This window comes from Periophthalmus magnuspinnatus, chromosome 11 (assembly GCF_009829125.3).
Source record: "Periophthalmus magnuspinnatus isolate fPerMag1 chromosome 11, fPerMag1.2.pri, whole genome shotgun sequence".
NCBI lineage: Eukaryota > Metazoa > Chordata > Actinopteri > Gobiiformes > Gobiidae > Periophthalmus > Periophthalmus magnuspinnatus.
The window spans coordinates 25,217-44,139 of NC_047136.2; the positions used below are offsets into that span (position 1 = coordinate 25,217).

General features: G+C 40.0%; 1 protein-coding gene across 1 annotated transcript; it reads left to right on the plus strand.

The window, feature by feature from the left end:
- The first annotated feature begins 3,690 nt into the window (after positions 1–3,690).
- parp10 (poly(ADP-ribose) polymerase family member 10) lies at positions 3,691–18,598 on the plus strand. Its single transcript, XM_033975704.2, has 11 exons — positions 3,691–3,762; positions 5,930–6,102; positions 7,249–7,491; positions 7,800–8,030; positions 9,104–10,137; positions 12,522–12,734; positions 14,107–14,197; positions 14,265–15,197; positions 16,062–16,195; positions 16,830–17,004; positions 17,464–18,598. Exons 2-11 carry the CDS (start codon positions 5,931–5,933, stop codon positions 17,775–17,777), a joined length of 3,540 nt encoding a protein of 1,179 aa, XP_033831595.1. The 5' UTR covers positions 3,691–3,762; position 5,930; the 3' UTR covers positions 17,778–18,598.
- The last annotated feature ends 325 nt before the right edge of the window (positions 18,599–18,923 follow it).

The window sequence follows — 18,923 nt, forward strand, 5'->3', positions numbered from 1 at the left end:
TTATGCTCCTGTCTGGAGAAATCATAATTTCCCTCCTGACTCTTTAGATGCTACTTATCGAACTTGGCACATGAAGGGTATCAAATCTATATGTAATTTATTCTCTGATTGCCAATTTCTTTCCTTCTCTGATCTGAATCAGGCATTTCAGCTATCAAAATCAGATTTCTTCAGATATCTACAAGTTAGGAACTTTGTACAAAAGAACTTTCCCTCTTTCCCAATTCTGCCAAATGATACTTTATTAGACAGCATTCTCTCACTTTCCCCAGCTAAAAAGAAGTCCATTTCCACTTTGTGCAACTTAATTAGTAACATTTGTCCATCCCCACTTGAGGAAATTAAAAGGCGGTGGGAGACTGACTTGGGCCTTACATTGAGTGATGAGATGTGGGGGGCCTCACTTGGATCCTCGATCTGTGTGAGGCATGGTCTTATACAGTTAAAAGTGGTTTTAAGAGCTCACCTTACCAATGCAAGTTTGGCAGACATGTATCCTAACACAGATCCCTCCTGCCCTCGCTGTAGAGGGCAGCCAGCAGATCACATACATATGCTCTGGTCCTGTCCTAAACTTGCCCCCTTCTGGTCTGACATTTTTGAAGCATACACAAAGATTTTTAGCAAGGCCGTTTGCCCTAACCCTTTAAGTGCTATATTTGGGATTACCCCCACTGATTCCTCTCTATCAAGCAACGCAAGGGATGTGATGTCCTTTACTTCACTCATTGCAAGAAGAGTCATCCTACTTAAATGGAAACAACAATCCCCACCTACTTTCGCTAGATGGATAAGAGATGTTATGTATTTTTTGAAATTGGAAAAAATTAGATACATGTTAAAGAGAACCATACAGCAATTTTTAGAGACCTGGACTCCTTTTTTTAATTATTTTGAGGGACTTGTTTATTATTATTATTTTAATTCTGTATTAGTGCTATTTTTTATATTGTTATTGCGTATTTAATTTATTTATACATTTACTTTCAGTACTGTATATTCCATCCTTGCTTTGTTGTTTATTTGCAATACCATTACTGTAATTTAAAAAAAAAAAAAAGAAAGAAAAGAGGAGCAGAGGTCCAAAGAGGAGCGGAGGTCCAAAGAGGAGCGGAGGTCCAAAGAGGAGCAGAGGTCCAAAGAGGATCAGAGGTAGTCTTTGCCTTGGACACAACAACAGCATTAGAGTCACTGCTGTCCCTCTGACACCTGTGGTCCCAGGCCCAGCCGTAACCTCTGAGATGTAGGAACAAACATGTGTTTGTTTAAGGGACTTGATTTTTTTGTATTTATACAATAGGGTTTGTTTGCACACGTATGAGGCTGAATTTGTTTGTATTTGTGTATGCTGGCCCATATATCCCGCTGTATCTATAGGAGAGTGTCCCAGGTCAGAGGCAGAGGTCTGTCTGCAGGAGAAAGGTGGGAGATCTACTAAATTATACTAATAAAAGTCCAGCAGTGCCATTTTGTTTTGTTCTGTGTCTAATGAGCCGAGTTTATGGCCCATTTCAACATGGAGTCTTGACTTTTATGTCAGTCATAAAATGGATTTAAGCATAAGCCTCATTAAACCTCAGCACAGTGCTAAACTGTTAAATCTATTACTGGACAAAAAGTTACAGGAGTGAAGACATTTGGCTGCTGGTCCAATCCGCTGCTTCAGTTCTGGTCAGATTCCTGCCTTATATCTGTCTGAAGGAGGAACTAACACTGAAACTGGAAACAGCTTCTGTTTACAGTTTCTTTTTGTAGCCTAGGTCTATTGAGCTACAGTAAGTGTGGACTGTGCCTGAGACATACAGTACTTAGCATAATCCTTTACTCTTAATGGGCCTACTGGCTTGCTCTATTGTCCTCTTTGTTTCCGTTGTTTGCTTTGTGTCTGAGGATGGAGTTATAGATGGGGGATAGATTATATCTCAGGCTCCACTTCTGTTTAAGGAAGGATTGTATTTCCTAACAAAAATATCTTTACTATCTTTAATTCCTCTCAAACCATTTCTTTTCTCTGGCTCAGATCTGAACCTCATTCTCTTCAAAGGAGTGGTTAGTGTCTTTGAGATGGAAATGAACAGCAGACTGTGGTCCTGAGCTGCTCTCTCTCTGTGTTGGTTCATTCTCTTATGAAGTGTCTGTTTAGTTTCTCCAGTGTGACGTTCACTGTACTCTTCACTACACTGAATGGAGTAGGCACATGACTTTGTTTATGGCTCAGGGTTTTGTCCTTTGGATGAACCAGTTTCTGTCTTTAAGTGTTTGTTGGTTTGAAATAGACCTTAATCTCAAACAGTCTGAAAATTCTCTGAAGTTTTTCAGGTCATCTGCAAATGATTTAGCACCTTAAGCATAAAGTGCAAGATAGGAGAGGGGCGACCCCAGCCCTATCACGAACGGCTCTGCTCACTGAACCCCGCAGGCCGGCAATCCTTGACCACTCAAAGACCCACAACGCTACGGTATCATCTCATTTAGGGGGGATTCTGACTTAGAGGCGTTCAGTTATAATCCCACAGATGGTAGTAAGTGAGGAATAGTTCCAACTTTCCTTCTGCGAGTTTGTGCTGTAGTGGATGGTGTGAATCAAACAGCAGGTATTGGTCAGTGTGTGTGGGTTTCCTGAAGACTTCTACTTGGAGACACTGGTCCTCTCCTATTGTTACTGTACAATCTAAGAAGGTGTCGGTTTCTGTTCTGAAGAACAGGCGCAGAGGCACAGTTATCGTTCTGTAGATCTTTATTGTTGGTTACAGCAAACAGTCATGTGCAGTAAAGGGTTTAATATGTGCAGTAAAGAATGTTATATGTGCAGTAAAGAGTGTAATATGTGCAGTAAAGAGTGTAATATGTAAAGTAAAGGGTTTAATATGTGCAGTAAAGAATGTTATATGTGCAGTAAAGAGTTTAATATGTGCAGTAAAGAGTGTAATATGTAAAGTAAAGGGTTTAATATGTGCAGTAAAGAATGTAATATGTGCAGTAAAGGGTTTAATATGTGCAGTAAAGAGTGTAATATGTAAAGTAAAGGGTTTAATATGTGCAGTAAAGAGTGTAATATGTAAAGTAAAGGGTTTAATATGTGCAGTAAAGAGTGTAATATGTGCAGTAAAGGGTTTAATATGTGCAGTAAAGAGTGTAATATATTCAATTCAATTCATTTTATTTTTGTAACGCCCAAAATCATATGTGCAGTAAAGAGTGTAATATGTGCAGTAAAGAGTGTAATATGTGCAGTAAGGGGTTTAATATGTGCAGTAAAGCGTGTAATATATGCAGTAAACAGTTTAATATGTGCAGTAAAGGGTTCCAGATCTTGAATTTTGATTTTAGTTCAGTTGTCATCCACGTATCAATACCAATGTGTGGGAGGAGCCTGGAAATGAGACCAATGCATCCTGTTCAAATTGTTCCATGTAAAAGTTAGCCATAATAGAGAGACTGGACTACTACTACTACTACTACTGCTACTACTACTACTACTACTAATAATAATAATAATAATAATCTTACTGTATTATATAACTCCTTTATCCAGTCTATGACACATACACTGTATATATCACTGACTTAAACAGTCTATAATCGCATATAGAGCGGTTCTTTATGTGCACTGTCGCTTTAAGACGTACCTGACGCTTTACGACGTACGCTGACGCTTGACGTACGCTGACGCAGAGCCGCCCAACGAGCTGCACAAGGAAGTTCCCTTTGCTCTGAAAAACTCGTCCAACCAACCCAGGCAGATGTTTCGGTGGAAAACAGGTGAGTTTGTGCTGTCAATGTTTAATAAAACACGAAAAGAGATTCATTTGAAATGTAAATGTTGATCAAGCGTCACCTTAAAGAGCGAATAAGCCGATATTATGTTTATAGAACAAGTCATGAAGAGACTTTCGCTTTCTGTCCTCGTCAGGACACAGAGCGGCGGATATCACATTTACTCACATTTAACTACATTTAATCACATTGAACCACATTTAATCGTGTGAATGCACGTTTAAAAGTCACAAATCTACTTTTATACCCCAAATTAAGTGAACTAGTGCACTAACAAACTAAAGCTGTGGACGTTAAACAGCTGCATTATACCTCCCGCACAAAAGGCAACAAACATCTAATAAACATGTATTAAACATGTTATAAACATAATAAACATGTAATAAATTCGCCAGTAATGGTCACGTGCTTTCCTGGACTCTCACCTGTGTGTTTTGTTTAAGTTTGTTCACATTTCGAGGTGTAAAAAAAGGTCTTTATCTTTTCTTGAGGAATAAAAGGCAGAATGTGGAGTCACTGTCAGAGGAATCCAGACCTGAAAGACCCATAATGCACTGCTCTGATCTCTGTGATAATGTTTCCTCGTCACAAACAGACCTGGAGTTGTGTTTTGTTTCATTCACACATGTTTAACACACAAACCCTGCAGATTTAGGCTGAGTTCTTCTCTCAAACTGAAAACACTCTATTCCACCTTGTGATGTCATCATGTGGTAATACAGGAAGTGCACCACTGTGTTTTTAAAGGCAAGGCAAGGCAAGTTTATTTGTATAGCACAATTCGTACACAAGGTAATTCAAAGTGCTTTACTGAATAAGAAAGACATTAAAATCACACAAATCAAAACATAAATAATCACCCAATCTGCAACTCTCTCACCCACTCGTTTGCACCCTTTAAAAACTCTCTCACCCACTCGTTTGCACCCTTTAAAAACTCTCTCACCCACTCGTTTGCACCCTTTAAAAACTCTCTTGCACTCTTTAAACACTGTCTTGCTCAGTTTAAGAACTTTCCCATTACTTAAACTCCACACACCTTCACTAGAATCATGTGCATAATTTCAACTCTGGAATTGCCGCTTATCTCGACTGTATTAAAGTTAAAAGGAGCTGTTAACTTGGAAACTACCACTTGATGACATCACAAGGTTGAACCGAGCATTTTGAGCTTTGGAGATGTAACAGACTAATAATAAAGGGTTACTCAGACCTGGAGTTGTGTTTTGTTTTATTCACACATGTTTGTTTTTGAGGAGGGAACAGCATTAGAACATGGATTAAAACTACAAGAGTCAATTTAGTTTGATATAGGTCTTTTAACCAAACAAATGAACAACAACTTAAAGTGAACTCCAGATGAGAGGCTGACCATGACATTTGTTTACACATTGCATGACAAGTGTTTACAGTTACAATTCACATTAATCGTGAACTCTTTATTTCTGTTATTGCTGTGTTCAGATAATATCATGTTCTATAAACAAAACACATTTAACACAGATGAGGCCAGCGCAAAGGAATATTGTTCAGATGCATTTTGTTTGTTGTGATAAACATTTGTGAATTTAACCTTTAGAGAAGTACAGTGAAATCATTGAAATCAATAGGAAATCTGGCTCGTCACTGAAGCAGGGAAGTGAAACTGGCCTTGAATATTTGTTGAATCATAATTTTATATCTATTTTTTCATTTTAATTATGCAAAAATCAATATTTACAACATGAAGTACATATTTACAAGTGCGAAAGGAACATTAAGTGGGCATAAAAAAGTCAGAGCCAGACCCCCTTCCCAGTATACCCACACACCGCCAGTATAACCCAGCCCCCCAGTATACCCACACACCCCTATACCCAGCCCTCCAGTATACCCACACACCCCCATACCCACACATGGGGGTGTGTGTGTTCCCAGTATACCCACACACCGCCAGTATAACCCAGCCCCCCAGTATACCCACACACCCCTATACCCAGCCCTCCAGTATACCCACACACCCCCATACCCACACCCCCCTATACCCAGCCCCCCAGTATACCCACACCCCCCCATACCCAGCCCCCCAGGATACCCACGTCCTCTTCAGATAAAATGCATGCTGCATACCGTCTATATTGTAAATGTGCTATAGTAATAATGTTTTTTTCAGGATGACAGAGATCCAGCAGGGCCGTGTGGTGGAGGTGCTGGGGCTTCCTGAAGGCGTGGACGATGAGCTGCTCACCTTGTACTTTGAGAACAGACACAGGTCTGGAGGAGGCCATCTGGTCTCTGTGGAGAAGACGGGACACTGTGCCGTGTTGGTGTTTGAGGAGGCAGAAGGTAAGACTGAAGCGAGGAGCTTTGAAATGGTGTTCTTTTGATTTTTAGGTTCAAAACTATTTAAAGTTATTTTTTTGGTGTGGACAAAAATGAATGTCTCGATAATGATGACAGATATGCCAGTCCTGTAGAAATGTGCTGAAAATGCATTTAAAATCTTTAAGCTTTAAGAATCAGATAGATATGAAAGGACTTTAAAACGACCCATGAAAGTGCAGACAATCACTTTATACCTTTTATATGCACGTCTACAGCAGTTTTACATTTTAATAACATTTAATTTATTTATTATAAACAATATACTTGCTATTCAAAGTGTGTTCGTCTTCAAAACATCATTCATCATATTATCAGCATTTTGATAATCTGCCCACATCTGTCTCTACATGATGTTCACTACATCCAGTTCACTTAATATCCATCCATCCATTTTCTTCCACTTATCCGGGGCCGGGTTGCGGGGGCAGTGTATTCCGTTAAATCTCTATTGAATCTCATCCTAATGAAACCCATAGACTTTAGGGTTTAAACTGGAGGCAGAGCATGACATGAGTGAGAGGCACTGAGTGAGAGCCATGTAGGATCTTGTAATTAATAATCTGGGGACTTTTGGTGCTTTAAGGGGATCTAACTCTTTTGGTTCGGTTCATTTCAAAGAGCCATTCAAAAAACTGTCTCTTTTACTATGTATTCATACAACAGAAGCCAATGTGAGAACAAATTTTAACCAAAAAATAATCACTGAGAGACACAAACAGGGCTCAGATGTGTTTAAAAAATGATGAGAGTGTGATTGAGTTTACTCTTTAAAATTATGAATAATCAAAATAAAACACTGCACTACAATAATAATAATAATTTAAAAATCTAACAGTTATTATGATGTTTGTTGTTTTGTTTTGTTTTTGTGCACAAATCTCTCTCATGCTGCCTGATTCTTCTGATGGTTCAAAGTTAATTAATATGAAAATGCAAGAAAGAAAAAGAAAAAAAAAAAAGAAACAAAGAAAAAGATTTGATTCTTTTAAAAAATTAGATATAGATCCATCCGTTCACATTAAGGAATCGTTCAAAGAGCCGGCTCGTTCATAGACATCGCTAGTTAATAGTTAAAAACTGACAGTTCTGTGGTTGTGTTTGTTAAAGCTGCCGCTCGGGTGCTTTCCAAAGACCATCATGTGATTCATAACACGGAGCTGATCGTGAGGAAACCCGCCTCCAAAGACCCGTGTCGATTTGTCCTGAAGGGATTCAACCCGAGCACAAGCATCGAGACGATCCAACTGTTTGTGGAAGTCCAAATGGCCCTCGGAGATCAAGACTACAGCCTGCTCCCCTTGGCCGACAGAACCCAGATCCTCATCCAGCTCAGCCAGCCGCTAGCACAAGGCATGTTACGTCTACATCACCTAAAGCTCTACTGTGTAACTGTTCTCTACCGGCTTCTCTCCATGGAGATATTATTGCTTTGTTTGGAATGTTCAGGAGTATGGCATTAAATAAATATAACTCCATGGAGGTCAACACCAGGTCAAGTCACAGATCACTTCTGTAGATAGGAGACCCCTGTAATTAATGCCATAGTGAGGAACATTATTGACATATAGCAACAGTATCTCCACTGAGACAAGCACGTAGTGAACCAGCTCCAGAAACGTTCCACAATGCTCCTTTAATGATATTGTTTGATGTTACAGATTTTCAGAAGCTCAGCGAGAGAATCTCCAATCGGACCCTGAGCAAAGCAAAGGTCACTATCGAAGAAGTGACCGAGACAGACTCCATCATAGTGGAGAACATCCACCCCGGCACCACCGCCGACCTGCTCTGTCTGTACTTTGAGAGCCAGCGTGGAGGAGGTCAAAGGGTGAAGGGCGTGGTCATGAGGTCAGAGGGCGTCGCCGTAGTCACCTTTGTGCGGTTTGACTGTAAGTTCAGCCCTCGTTTTTAAGCTCAGTCTCAATAGACTTTGACCTCTCACAATAACACAGTGAAATGTCACTGAAGGAAATATAAATGATAATACTGAAACAAACAATTAAACAGAATTATTACTGTTCTAAATGTACAATATTATTTAAATAAATAACATGTGTAACACTTGACACGTGTAACACGTGATTTTGTGTCTATAATGAGTCAGAAGTTATGTTTTCAAAAAGGCCCACGATAAACATTAACCCCCAGAAGTTTTTGTTCCATCTTTCACATATTAATATTTCATATATTGATATATTTCATATCATATATGTCATGTATGTCATATATTGATAAGTCGATGTAGTGATTATTACAAACTCAATTTTGATTATGAGGATTTGATTTTGGTACCACAATGATAAAAAAAACACTTCTGCTTTGTTTGTGTGACTGTCTGGTCTTATACCAGTTCTGATAAATCGCAACACCTTCAAACCGAAGCAGAGAAAAGGCCCTGTCGTCCTGTTTTTTTAGTTTTTGTTTTGTTAAATTAATTAACAAAACAAAAACAATTCAACAATTTTATTTCAACAAATACACTGTTGTGTATTTGTGTTTCTTAGTGACTCGCAAAAGCATTTACAGTGGTCCCTCGTTTATTGCGGGAGTCAAGTTCTAGAAATAACCTGCACTAGGCACTAAGCTTAAATTTTTACAATTATTCTCTATGTTTTGCAGCTGTAAAACGTTTTCTCACATTTCTTTCTTTTCCTCTGACTGCGCCTCTTCGTACTGCCGCCTCTCTCCTGTACTGTCGATCGAACATTTATGTAAATTTATCGGGCTGAACTCATTCTGAGCTGAGACATGGCACAGAGGAGATCGATGGACGGTGGTCTGTAGTCTCTTGGTTTGTTGCAGATCACAATGCACGTTCATACATTATAAAAAAGTGTGTAGTGTTGCACTGGAAAAATCTGCGAAACAGCGAGATCACGAAGGGTGAACCGCGATATTGCCACTGTATACAACATAAGAAATAGAATCACTTTTATAATGACACGTCTGTTTGTCTTTGCAGCTGTGAGCTGTGTCCTGAGCCAGACTCACAAACTGGGAAACACAGAATTGGTGGTAAAGCCTTACTTTGACTTCCTCCAGCTTCCACCGCCTCCATCGCCTCCACCGCCTCCACCGCCTCCACCGCCTCCACTATCTCCACATCCTCAGCCCGTCATCCCTGCCATCACCCGCCAAGCCTCTGTAGAACAAGAAGACGCTCTGATGCAGACGGCTCCTGTTTTGGCTCATGCTAACAGCCCGCCTCCACTCGCCTTAACACCACATTCTCCCACTGACACAGTCGAAACGATGGACGAGTCCCAGACAGACCAGGTCCAAGTCACAACTCAACTTATGGCCATCACAGATTCGCCAAAACTCGCCTTGTTTGAGAAAAGTGCACTAGCTCAAGAAATCGAAAAATCCTTCCCAGATTACAACATCTCGATCGACAAGGACGGCCTTTCGGTGACAGGTCCAACAGGATCTGAAATAGACCAGATACAACAGAGACTTACGGAGTTTTTTAGCAGCATGACTCAAATCACTTTTACTCTAGCGCATGAGAAAGCACAGTTTTTAGCACAGGAAGATGTAAAGGACAAGCTCGTACAAATGATGAGCCAATCAGGCGTAATGACTTTATATACACTGTCTGACTGCAGCGCGGTGGTGACGTCCACATCTGAAGACTCTGCAAAGCAAGCAGGTGTTCTGTTAGAATCACAGGTGAGCGGCTTTAGCGTGCGAGTGGATCCCGAATACGAGAGCACGCTGTACTGTCGGGAATGGAAGGAGTTCTGTCAGACTCTGGGATGTGTGACCGTGTCCGAACGTGGAGGGAATCTGGACGTGTTGACTCTGAAAGGGATGGAGGAGGAAAAGAAGGCGGCTATTTTAACTTTTCTCACCACGCCTATAGAGAGGGAGACGTTCATTCAAATGGAGCCGGGACAACTTAAATACATCCAGATCCACTCACATCAGCTGCTGGCGGACATGACCCAGGTGTCCATTGTCCCGGTGGAGACGGAGGACGTGTGTGGGTTAAAGGTGAGGATCCATATTTAGTTTAACAAAAGGAGCTATAATACTGATCTGTGCTATGGTGTTGTTTCCTCATCAAAATTATGCCTGAAGTTGTGTTTGGTTTCATTCAGTCTTGGATGTTTTGGCTGAGTTCTTTTCTCAAACTGAAACACTCTGTTCCACCTTGTGATGTCATCAGGTGGTAAGTGCTCCACTTGGTTTTACATTGAAGCAGCTGCTATAGTTTTAGCCTCGTTGAACCTGTAATAATGACAAGGCACATAACAGTTGTATTTATGTTTATCTTGTTTTTGACTCTTTAAAGTGATGCCAACAAAATAAATAAATAAATATGTGAAAGGAGGAACTAACCACAGAGAAACTGTAAACAAACAGGTGTGTTAGTTTCAGTTTGTTGCTTAGGTGATTTTACAGAATTACTTAAACATTCCTGGAGTTGTGTTTTGTTTCATTCATGTTTCTGAGGAAATGAGTTTTCTAGCAAGAGTCAGTGTTGTGTAATGTATGACCTCTAATAGTGATTACACCTTAAATTAAAAAAATATATATATTATTCTAAAGCCTCAATTTAACACATTCAGAAGAAAGGCTGATGTCCTTATAAAACATCTGCACGGTTAAAGCCTTAAACGATGATGTCCTCATAAACTGTCCAGTGTAACACAAACACATTATTTGCACATTTATCTGCAAATACTATGAATTGGTTTCAATCATACTTAGCGGACCGTTACAAATGCGTAAAAATAAAAGATAAAACCTCACCATACCTCGCCTGTACTACAGGTGTGCCCCAAGGGTCCATTTTGGGGCCATTGCTCTTCAGTCTATACATTAATGACCTGCCCTCCATCTGCAGTGATGTAGAAGTCTTAATGTATGCTGATGATTCAGTCTTTTTTCTGCATGATTCTGACGCTAATTCTGTTGCCACTAAGCTATCCACCACAATGGCAAAAGCACTAGAGTGGCTTAACAATTCCTGCCTTGTGTTGAACACTGAGAAAATGGTCACTATGTATTTCTCGAACAAAAAACCTCAAAATGTCTTCCCAAATATTTAGGTGGATAATCGCATGATCAAAAATGTTGAAGAAGTTAAATATCTAGGTGTCATATTGGACCTTTCACTTAACTTTAAAAATCACATTAAAAAGACCTTTAATGTCTTGAAGTTTAACGTTGCAAACTTTCAACATATTGGGAACGCGTTATCACTAGAAGCTGCAAAGTTTTACTTTGATGCCATGATCATATCTCATATTTTGTATTGCATATCCTCATGGTCTCAGACTAACCTAACAGCTCTAAAATCTCTTAGATCTTTACATAATCAGGCCCTGAAAATTCTGGATAAAAAGCCAAGGTGTTACCATAATTGCCATGTTTTGGAAAAATATAAAATACTAAGTTTCGACAACTTGATCAGGTACTCTGATATCCGTCTGGTCCATAAAGTTTTACATGACGCCGCCCCACCTCCTCTTAAGACCTACATCCAGCCTCGCTCTTACAAGTAGAGTGTTAAGGTCTGTGTCTAGAGGTGACTGCAATGTTCCTAAAAGAAAGTCTGCCCTCTCTCAAGCAGCCTTTTCCTATAAAGCCATCAAGGAATGGAATGGGCTTCCAGAAATTCTAAAGAACATGACTGATTTTTACAGCTTTTTATGAGCCGTCATTACACTACAGTACATTACATTACAATACATTACACTACAATACATTACACTACATTACATTACATTACACAGTGCACTTTTAACTTATAAATATTTATTTTATTGTATATTGTAAAGTTGTTTTATGTGTGTGTTGTCTCCCCTTCCCAGGACTACAGATGGAAATTAGTTATGACCTACAATCTGATACAAACGTATCTGCCACTGTGCTTAATGTAATTGTTCACTGTCCTAATAAACCAATAAATGAAATGATGGTTTCTGTGACCTCTGAACTGTGCGTCACTGTTTTAAAGACTCATTTTGCTCAGATCAGCGCTTGTCTCTTGTTGATTTGCCTAAAATTTTGTTGGGCAAAATTTTTTTCAATGATGAACACGACACATTTGGTCCACAAGAACAAGACTGGTTTTCAATATAATTCATACTAAATACATTGATAAATAAGTTCTCAGGTTTGGCTTCACCATTACAATTTTATTGTATATGTTTTATTTTTTTATTTTATATATTTGCTGGACTTGCTGGAGCTACATCTTCTCCAGAGGTCAAACTCACCAGCACTAAACTAATATAAACACAAAGACCTCACATGATGTTCTTCATGTCTCCACATGGGGCAGTATATTCAGTGAACTAGTCTCAGGTTTGTGTATAATTCAACTGAATCTTTTAAAATGTTAAAATTGTGTTTTTAAATGTTCTCAGATCTATGGTCACCCCACTGCGTGTCAAATTGCAGAGGAAGTTCTCCAGGGCCTGGTCGATTCTATCTGCACCAGAACCATCACGGTGAATGCTCCCGGGGTCACGCGTTTCTGGCAGACGGACGAGTGCAAGAAAATGTACAACGACATGCAGACCAAGTTTCAAGTCTGCATCTTTCCTGAGATGGTCCCCTGGGAGGCGCCGCAGAGCAAGGTACCACTTTATGTGATTATTTTATCACTGTCACTTTAATATGGGTTAAAGGAGTGTTTCAGGAGTGAGGCGTTTCAGGAGGAAGGTGTTTCAGGTGGAAGGTGTTTCAGGTGTGAGGCGTTTCAGGAGGAAGGTGTTTCAGGAGTGAGGCGTTTCAGGAGGAAGGTGTTTCAGGTGTGAGGCGTTTCAGGAGGAAGGTGTTTCAGGTGTGAGGCGTTTCAGGAGGAAGGTGTTTCAGGAGTGAGGCGTTTCAGGAGGAAGGTGTTTCAGGTGTGAGGCGTTTCAGGAGGAAGGTGTTTCAGGTGTGAGGCGTTTCAGGAGGAAGGTGTTTCAGGAGTGAGGCGTTTCAGGAGGAAGGTGTTTCAGGTGTGAGGCGTTTCAGGAGGAAGGTGTTTCAGGTGTGAGGTGTTCGGGGGGAGGCGTTGGGTGAGGAGAGACTGGGGTGTGACATATGTTTGTTTGCTCGGGCCTTTAACAGTTTGTTTCATTGAGAGAAAACCTCACTCTGAAGCTCCTCTGGCAGATCCTGACTTAAGCATGTTTCAGTTTTATAATAAGTTTGTGTCTTTTTGAAAAATGTTTAAGGGATTTCATGGTTGAATTAAACTGGAGATGTCAAAATAATGTTTATTTAATCATTTCATCTCAGAGTCCTGCTCCTTGGAAAGAACAAGGATAAAATATTCTTATCAGAGTATTTCATATTCTTATAAAGAAAATGAAGTACTTTCATATCTGTACATATATGAAGTACTTTCATACATACAGTATATGAAGTATTTGTACATATATGTGCTTTGAACATATTGATTTATCTCAGGGGTTTTACAGTTTCTTAAATTACTTTTTCATAATTTTAAAGTTCTTATTTGTACAGATAAAGGCACAGTATGTAACTTTCATCTGCATGATTCAAAGGACATAGAAAGTTTTAACCAAAGGAACAACATTTCCATGGAAAAAGCAGTCAGTTCTGTGGAGATGCAAGTAAGAGCCAGGTCTGTGGAGATGCAATTCCGCTCACAGTAACATGTTTTTAAGTTTTTCAGTTTTTCAGTGTTATAAACATCTAAATTGAAAACCTTTTATTTTTGTGTATTTTTTGGGGAAATGTTACATACTGAGGCTTTAATCTGTTATCATAGGGCATTAGTATTATTCTGCTGCATTTCATTTTCTGTGGCTCTTTGACAAAATTTAAACTTAATCTGAGTCTGTTTAACTCTTATAGACGTGTTAACGTTGCTTTTATTATGTTTCTGCTTCATGAGCTCGTCAGTGTTTGAAAATCACTTAATAATAAAATGATTACTATTATCATTATTATTGTAATTATTATTATTAAGAACATTGCATTTTTATCTCCTTACAGAACATGCTTGAATGTGCGTGGAAGTTAATGTCTAATAAAAACTTCGATTTTCGGGATGTGATGCAGATTGACGCCGCTGAAGCCAACAGCAGTAATCTTATTCAAAGTCTTATTTTCAGCATTTCTCTTCTCTCTCTAACTTGTTTTCTTTTGTGCAGATTTGATTGACAAAGCTAAAAAGATTGTTTCTGTCATTGATGAGAATCCACCGGGGCTCGTAGATGTTCTGGACACATCTGAAGACATGGACGGTGTGGACTTGTACTCAGCAGAGGAACCTTCAGAATCTTCACTGCTGCAGGGAGACGATTCATCAAACGCCCCGACACCCGGAGCCGCCGGCTTTTCCTCCGACCTGGAGGAAGAGGCTCAGTTGTCTTTAGCTATTCAGTACTCAATGGAAGCCAATCAGTGGGCCATGGAGGATGAAGATACACAGTTACAAAAAGCCTTAGAACTGTCCAAGCAAATGGTTCAGGACGTCCGACCCACAGAACGACCAGCCAAGAGAACGTTCTGGGACACCATCGAGTCCGCCAACACTCTGAAGCTTGTTGTGTTTGCAAGTTACAACTCCGACTTGATCCGCGTGGACATAGCCTTTGGTAAGAAAGTCAGCCAGAGACAAGTCGAGGAGAAGTTTGAGCACAGATGTGTGAAATGCATGTCCAATTTCCACAAAATGTGTTTGGATGTGATCAGAAGAAACCACGCGGTCAAAGTCGATATCGTGGGTACAATAATAACCGTTTCAGGGTTTTCGAGCTTCGTCGATGACGCGATTCCTGACATTAAACTGCTTTTACATAACATGTCAGACATGGTGTCAGATAAGGAGATTTTAAGGACAGTTCAGTGGGTTCAATGTGACCCAGATATGGGTCAGAAGATTCCGTATCCGCCCGATCTGACCGTCCTTCTGGACAACGCCTGGAGAATGAGGCTCAAAACTCTGGATGTCTCACTGGACAATCAGCCCCACACTATAAACATTCAGAAGATGGAGGCTCGTAACATCGCATCAGGAGCCGTGGTGAAGATCTCCAGACTCCCCATCGTTCCACAAGATCAGGCAGAAATAGACCTACCAGGTAAAAGTCCACTATGGAACTTTTCTGGTGGGCGTCTATCATCTGCTCGTCTCCATGGAGATGTTATTGCTTTGGTATGTTGCACAATATGGTTTTAAACCTGTATATCATGCATTTATTCAAATCCAGCTGATTTAAATCCATACTATGGAACATTACAGGTAAAGCATCACCATGGAGACAAACAGAAAGCATACACCCCACCAGAGGTTACATGGCGTACCTTTTTAGTATGAATGTTTTAGTATTTTTAAATGTGACACCATCGTCATCATCAAACCCAATGATACGTCCAGACTTGTGGATATTATTTTATTTTATGAATTTCAACTGTATTATATGTTTCAGCTGATTGTCAGACACGGAGTCTCCGAGATCCACAATATGAGTATTTCTTCTGCAAAATGACAAAACCGGTTTATGTCTGACAGTAGCTCAAAAGTATGATTTACAACTTAACTGTAAAAAGTTGCATTTGTTTTTTGTCATAAGTATTGTCACAGTAGACGTTTGCTTTGTTTCGTGTGAAGTAAAGACGCGGTAGAGACGCAGTAGAGACACAGTAGAGACGCAGTAGAGGCGCAGTAGAGACGCAGTAGAGGCGCAGTAGAGACGCAGTAGAGGCGCAGTAGAGACGCAGTAGAGACGCAGTAGAGGCGCAGTAGAGATGCAGTAGAGATGCAGTAGAGATGCAGTAGAGATGCAGTAGAGGCGCAGTAGAGACGCAGTAGAGACGCAGTAGAGACGCAGTAGAGGCGCAGTAGAGATGCAGTAGAGATGCAGTAAAGCCTGACCTGGAATAGAGACATGAGACTCTCTCACCAAAAGACAGTGCGTGTATAAATAATGAAACTTGTGTTACAGATGAAGATTACTCTCTCCTGTCAAACCTGCCCGGAGCCACGAGAGTCGACGAAGACTCTGATGAGTTTCAGACGGTCGTGAAGAATTTCTACGAAACAATGCAACAATACCACAGCCAGATCCGTATTGTCAAGGTCAAATATTATAATCAATAATAATAATGATGTTATTATTATTATTTTATTTTATACCTGGGATGCACTGCTCTGTCACTATGATCCCTGATATCGACCGATACCAGAACAGGGGCTAAAATACACTTTATTTTCATAAAAACAAAAACATAGTCTGACAAATGTGTAAATAAAAGTTCAAACAGAGACTTAGACCAACTTTGACCAGTAAATAGTTTTATTACATATTTCACAGGTGCAACCAGGACGTCGGCTGATATTTTAAAGCTGATACTCGATTCAGCAGATTTTCATGAACCACATGCATCCAGAGTTTAAAGATAACTGTGAAAAGCTACAGTTTAATGAGTGTATTGTAGTTATGCAGTGGGACAAAAAAGTATTTATTCGGCCACCAATTATGCAAGTTCTCACACTTAAAAGGCTGAGAGAGGCCTGTAATTTTCATCATAGTTTCACTTCAACTATGAGAGACAGAATGGGGGGAAAGAATTCAGTAAATCACATTGTCTGATTTTTAATTTATTTATTTGCAAATTATGGTGGAAAATAAATATTTGTTGGCTGACTACAACGCAATCATTACAGTGGGGTAAAAAAGTATTTAGTTTTAATGAGTGCGTTTGCTCGGCAGGTGGACAAACTGATGAACAAACTGCTGTACAGCCAGTACCAGCTGAAGAAGGCGAGTGTGCAGCAGGCTGCCGTTTATCCTCAGGTGGAGCGCACACTTTACCACGGCACGAGCGAAAGCAGCGTCAAAGAAATCTGTGTCCACGGATTCAACAGAAGCTTCTGTGGAAAGAACGGTTTGTACCATCATCTCACTGCTGCCTCCTCTCTTTACAAACGCACATAACAGACCTGCGTCACCAGCTCTGAGCATTTTGTATGAAAGACTGATCTAAAATGGCATTTAAAGTATTTGTGTTTTGAGTGTTTTACATGTGTATTAAGTCTCTTAGCAAAAGATGAAGTTTAAATCTGTCAACTGGACAAGCCGTTGTAGGAGCGAAGACTTTTCAATGACTCGTAGGAGTGAAGACGTCCAGTTGACAGATTTAAACTTCGCCTTTTGCTGTGGATCAGACCTGGACGACATCTTAAGTCTCTTACTTCAATAACATTTTGGCAGCAGGACTTGTACTTTTACTTCAATACAAAATTTTCTCCCTCTCTAGTCTGTTTATTAATCTGGCTTTTATGTGAAGCTCTTTGGTTATCTGAAGCTGTTTAAATAAATCTGACCCCGTGTCCTCTCTCCACAGCCACCATCTTTGGCCAAGGCGTCTATTTCGCTGTGAACTCCGCTTTGTCCATATCACAACAGTATTCTCCTCCAAACGTAGATGGACATAAGTTTATCTTTGTGGCAAAAGTTCTGACCGGAGACTACACCAAAGGGGACCACTCTATGAAGACCGCACCTTTAAAAGAGACGGGGGATATCCCTTTAAGATACGACAGTGTGACGGACGACATCACGTGGCCCACCATGTTCGTCATCTTCAACGACACACAAGCGTTTCCTGAATATCTCATCACGTGTCAGCACATCTCTGGGAATGAACGGAGGTGTTAGCATCTGCAGGGTGCTAACGGTTAGCCCCGTCGAAATAACACACTCTGAAGCTCGATATATCGGCAATGTAAATACAGACGGTAAACAAAAATACTGAAACTCATTTCTCCCACTGACACAAAAACCCAAGAGCAGATTTAAACCACAAAAACTCTTCTAAATGTACAATATTATAAAAAATCATGAGCTTCAATAAATAAACAGCAGAATGAAACACTTAAGTCGTTCGTTTGAATCTGTGATGAGTCAGACAAGTTATTTATTCAAACTTTTACAGCTTAAATCTGATCATAAAAACAAAAATCATCCAAAAATGTCCCAGTCTAGTGAAGAAAAAGTAACGCGATAAAGATGGACCCAAATATGGTCAGAGGCCGAGTCTGATCGTCCGATGTTTTACAGCAAAAACAAATTTTTCCTTGGATTTTTATTTGAGTTCTGAAATATTTTATTCTGATTTTTGGACCCCTCCCTAGGGAGGTGTTCCGGGCATGTCCCACTGGGACATGCTGGAGGGACTGTGTCTCTTAGCCTGGGAACACCTTGGGGTCCCACTGGAGGAGCTGGAGGATGTGTCTGGGGTGGGGGAAGTCTGGGAGTCCCTGCTCAGACTGCTGCCCCATGACCCGGCCCCGCATAAGAGGAAGAAAATGGATGGATGATTTTTACATCTCTCTTGATTAGGAGATTAATGTATTTACTTTTAATGTTAAAATCAGATCTTAAATTTTTTGTGAATTACAGACCTGAGTTTGAAGGTTTCATTTAACCTGTGAATGTTTACAAATACTGACATGACATTAAAAGGCGTCCTTCATTCCTTTGTGTGACTGTTTTGTGTTTATACTTAAATATGTAGATTTCAAATTAACAACTGTATATGAAAAAGTTTGACAAAATAGTAAAATCATGTCCCATACAGCAAAAAAATAAACATTGTAAAGTTTTTGTATTTAGTTGGAAAAAAAGTGACGATGTGCTGATGGCACAGATTGGCAGCCTCGCTTCCGTCAGTCTCCCCAGGGCAGCTGTGGCTACAATAGTAGCTTACCATCACCAAGTGTGGAAATGAATGAATAATGACTCTAGTGTAGAGCTTTGAGAGGCTTTGAAAAGCGCATTACAAGTGTAAGCCATTATTATTAT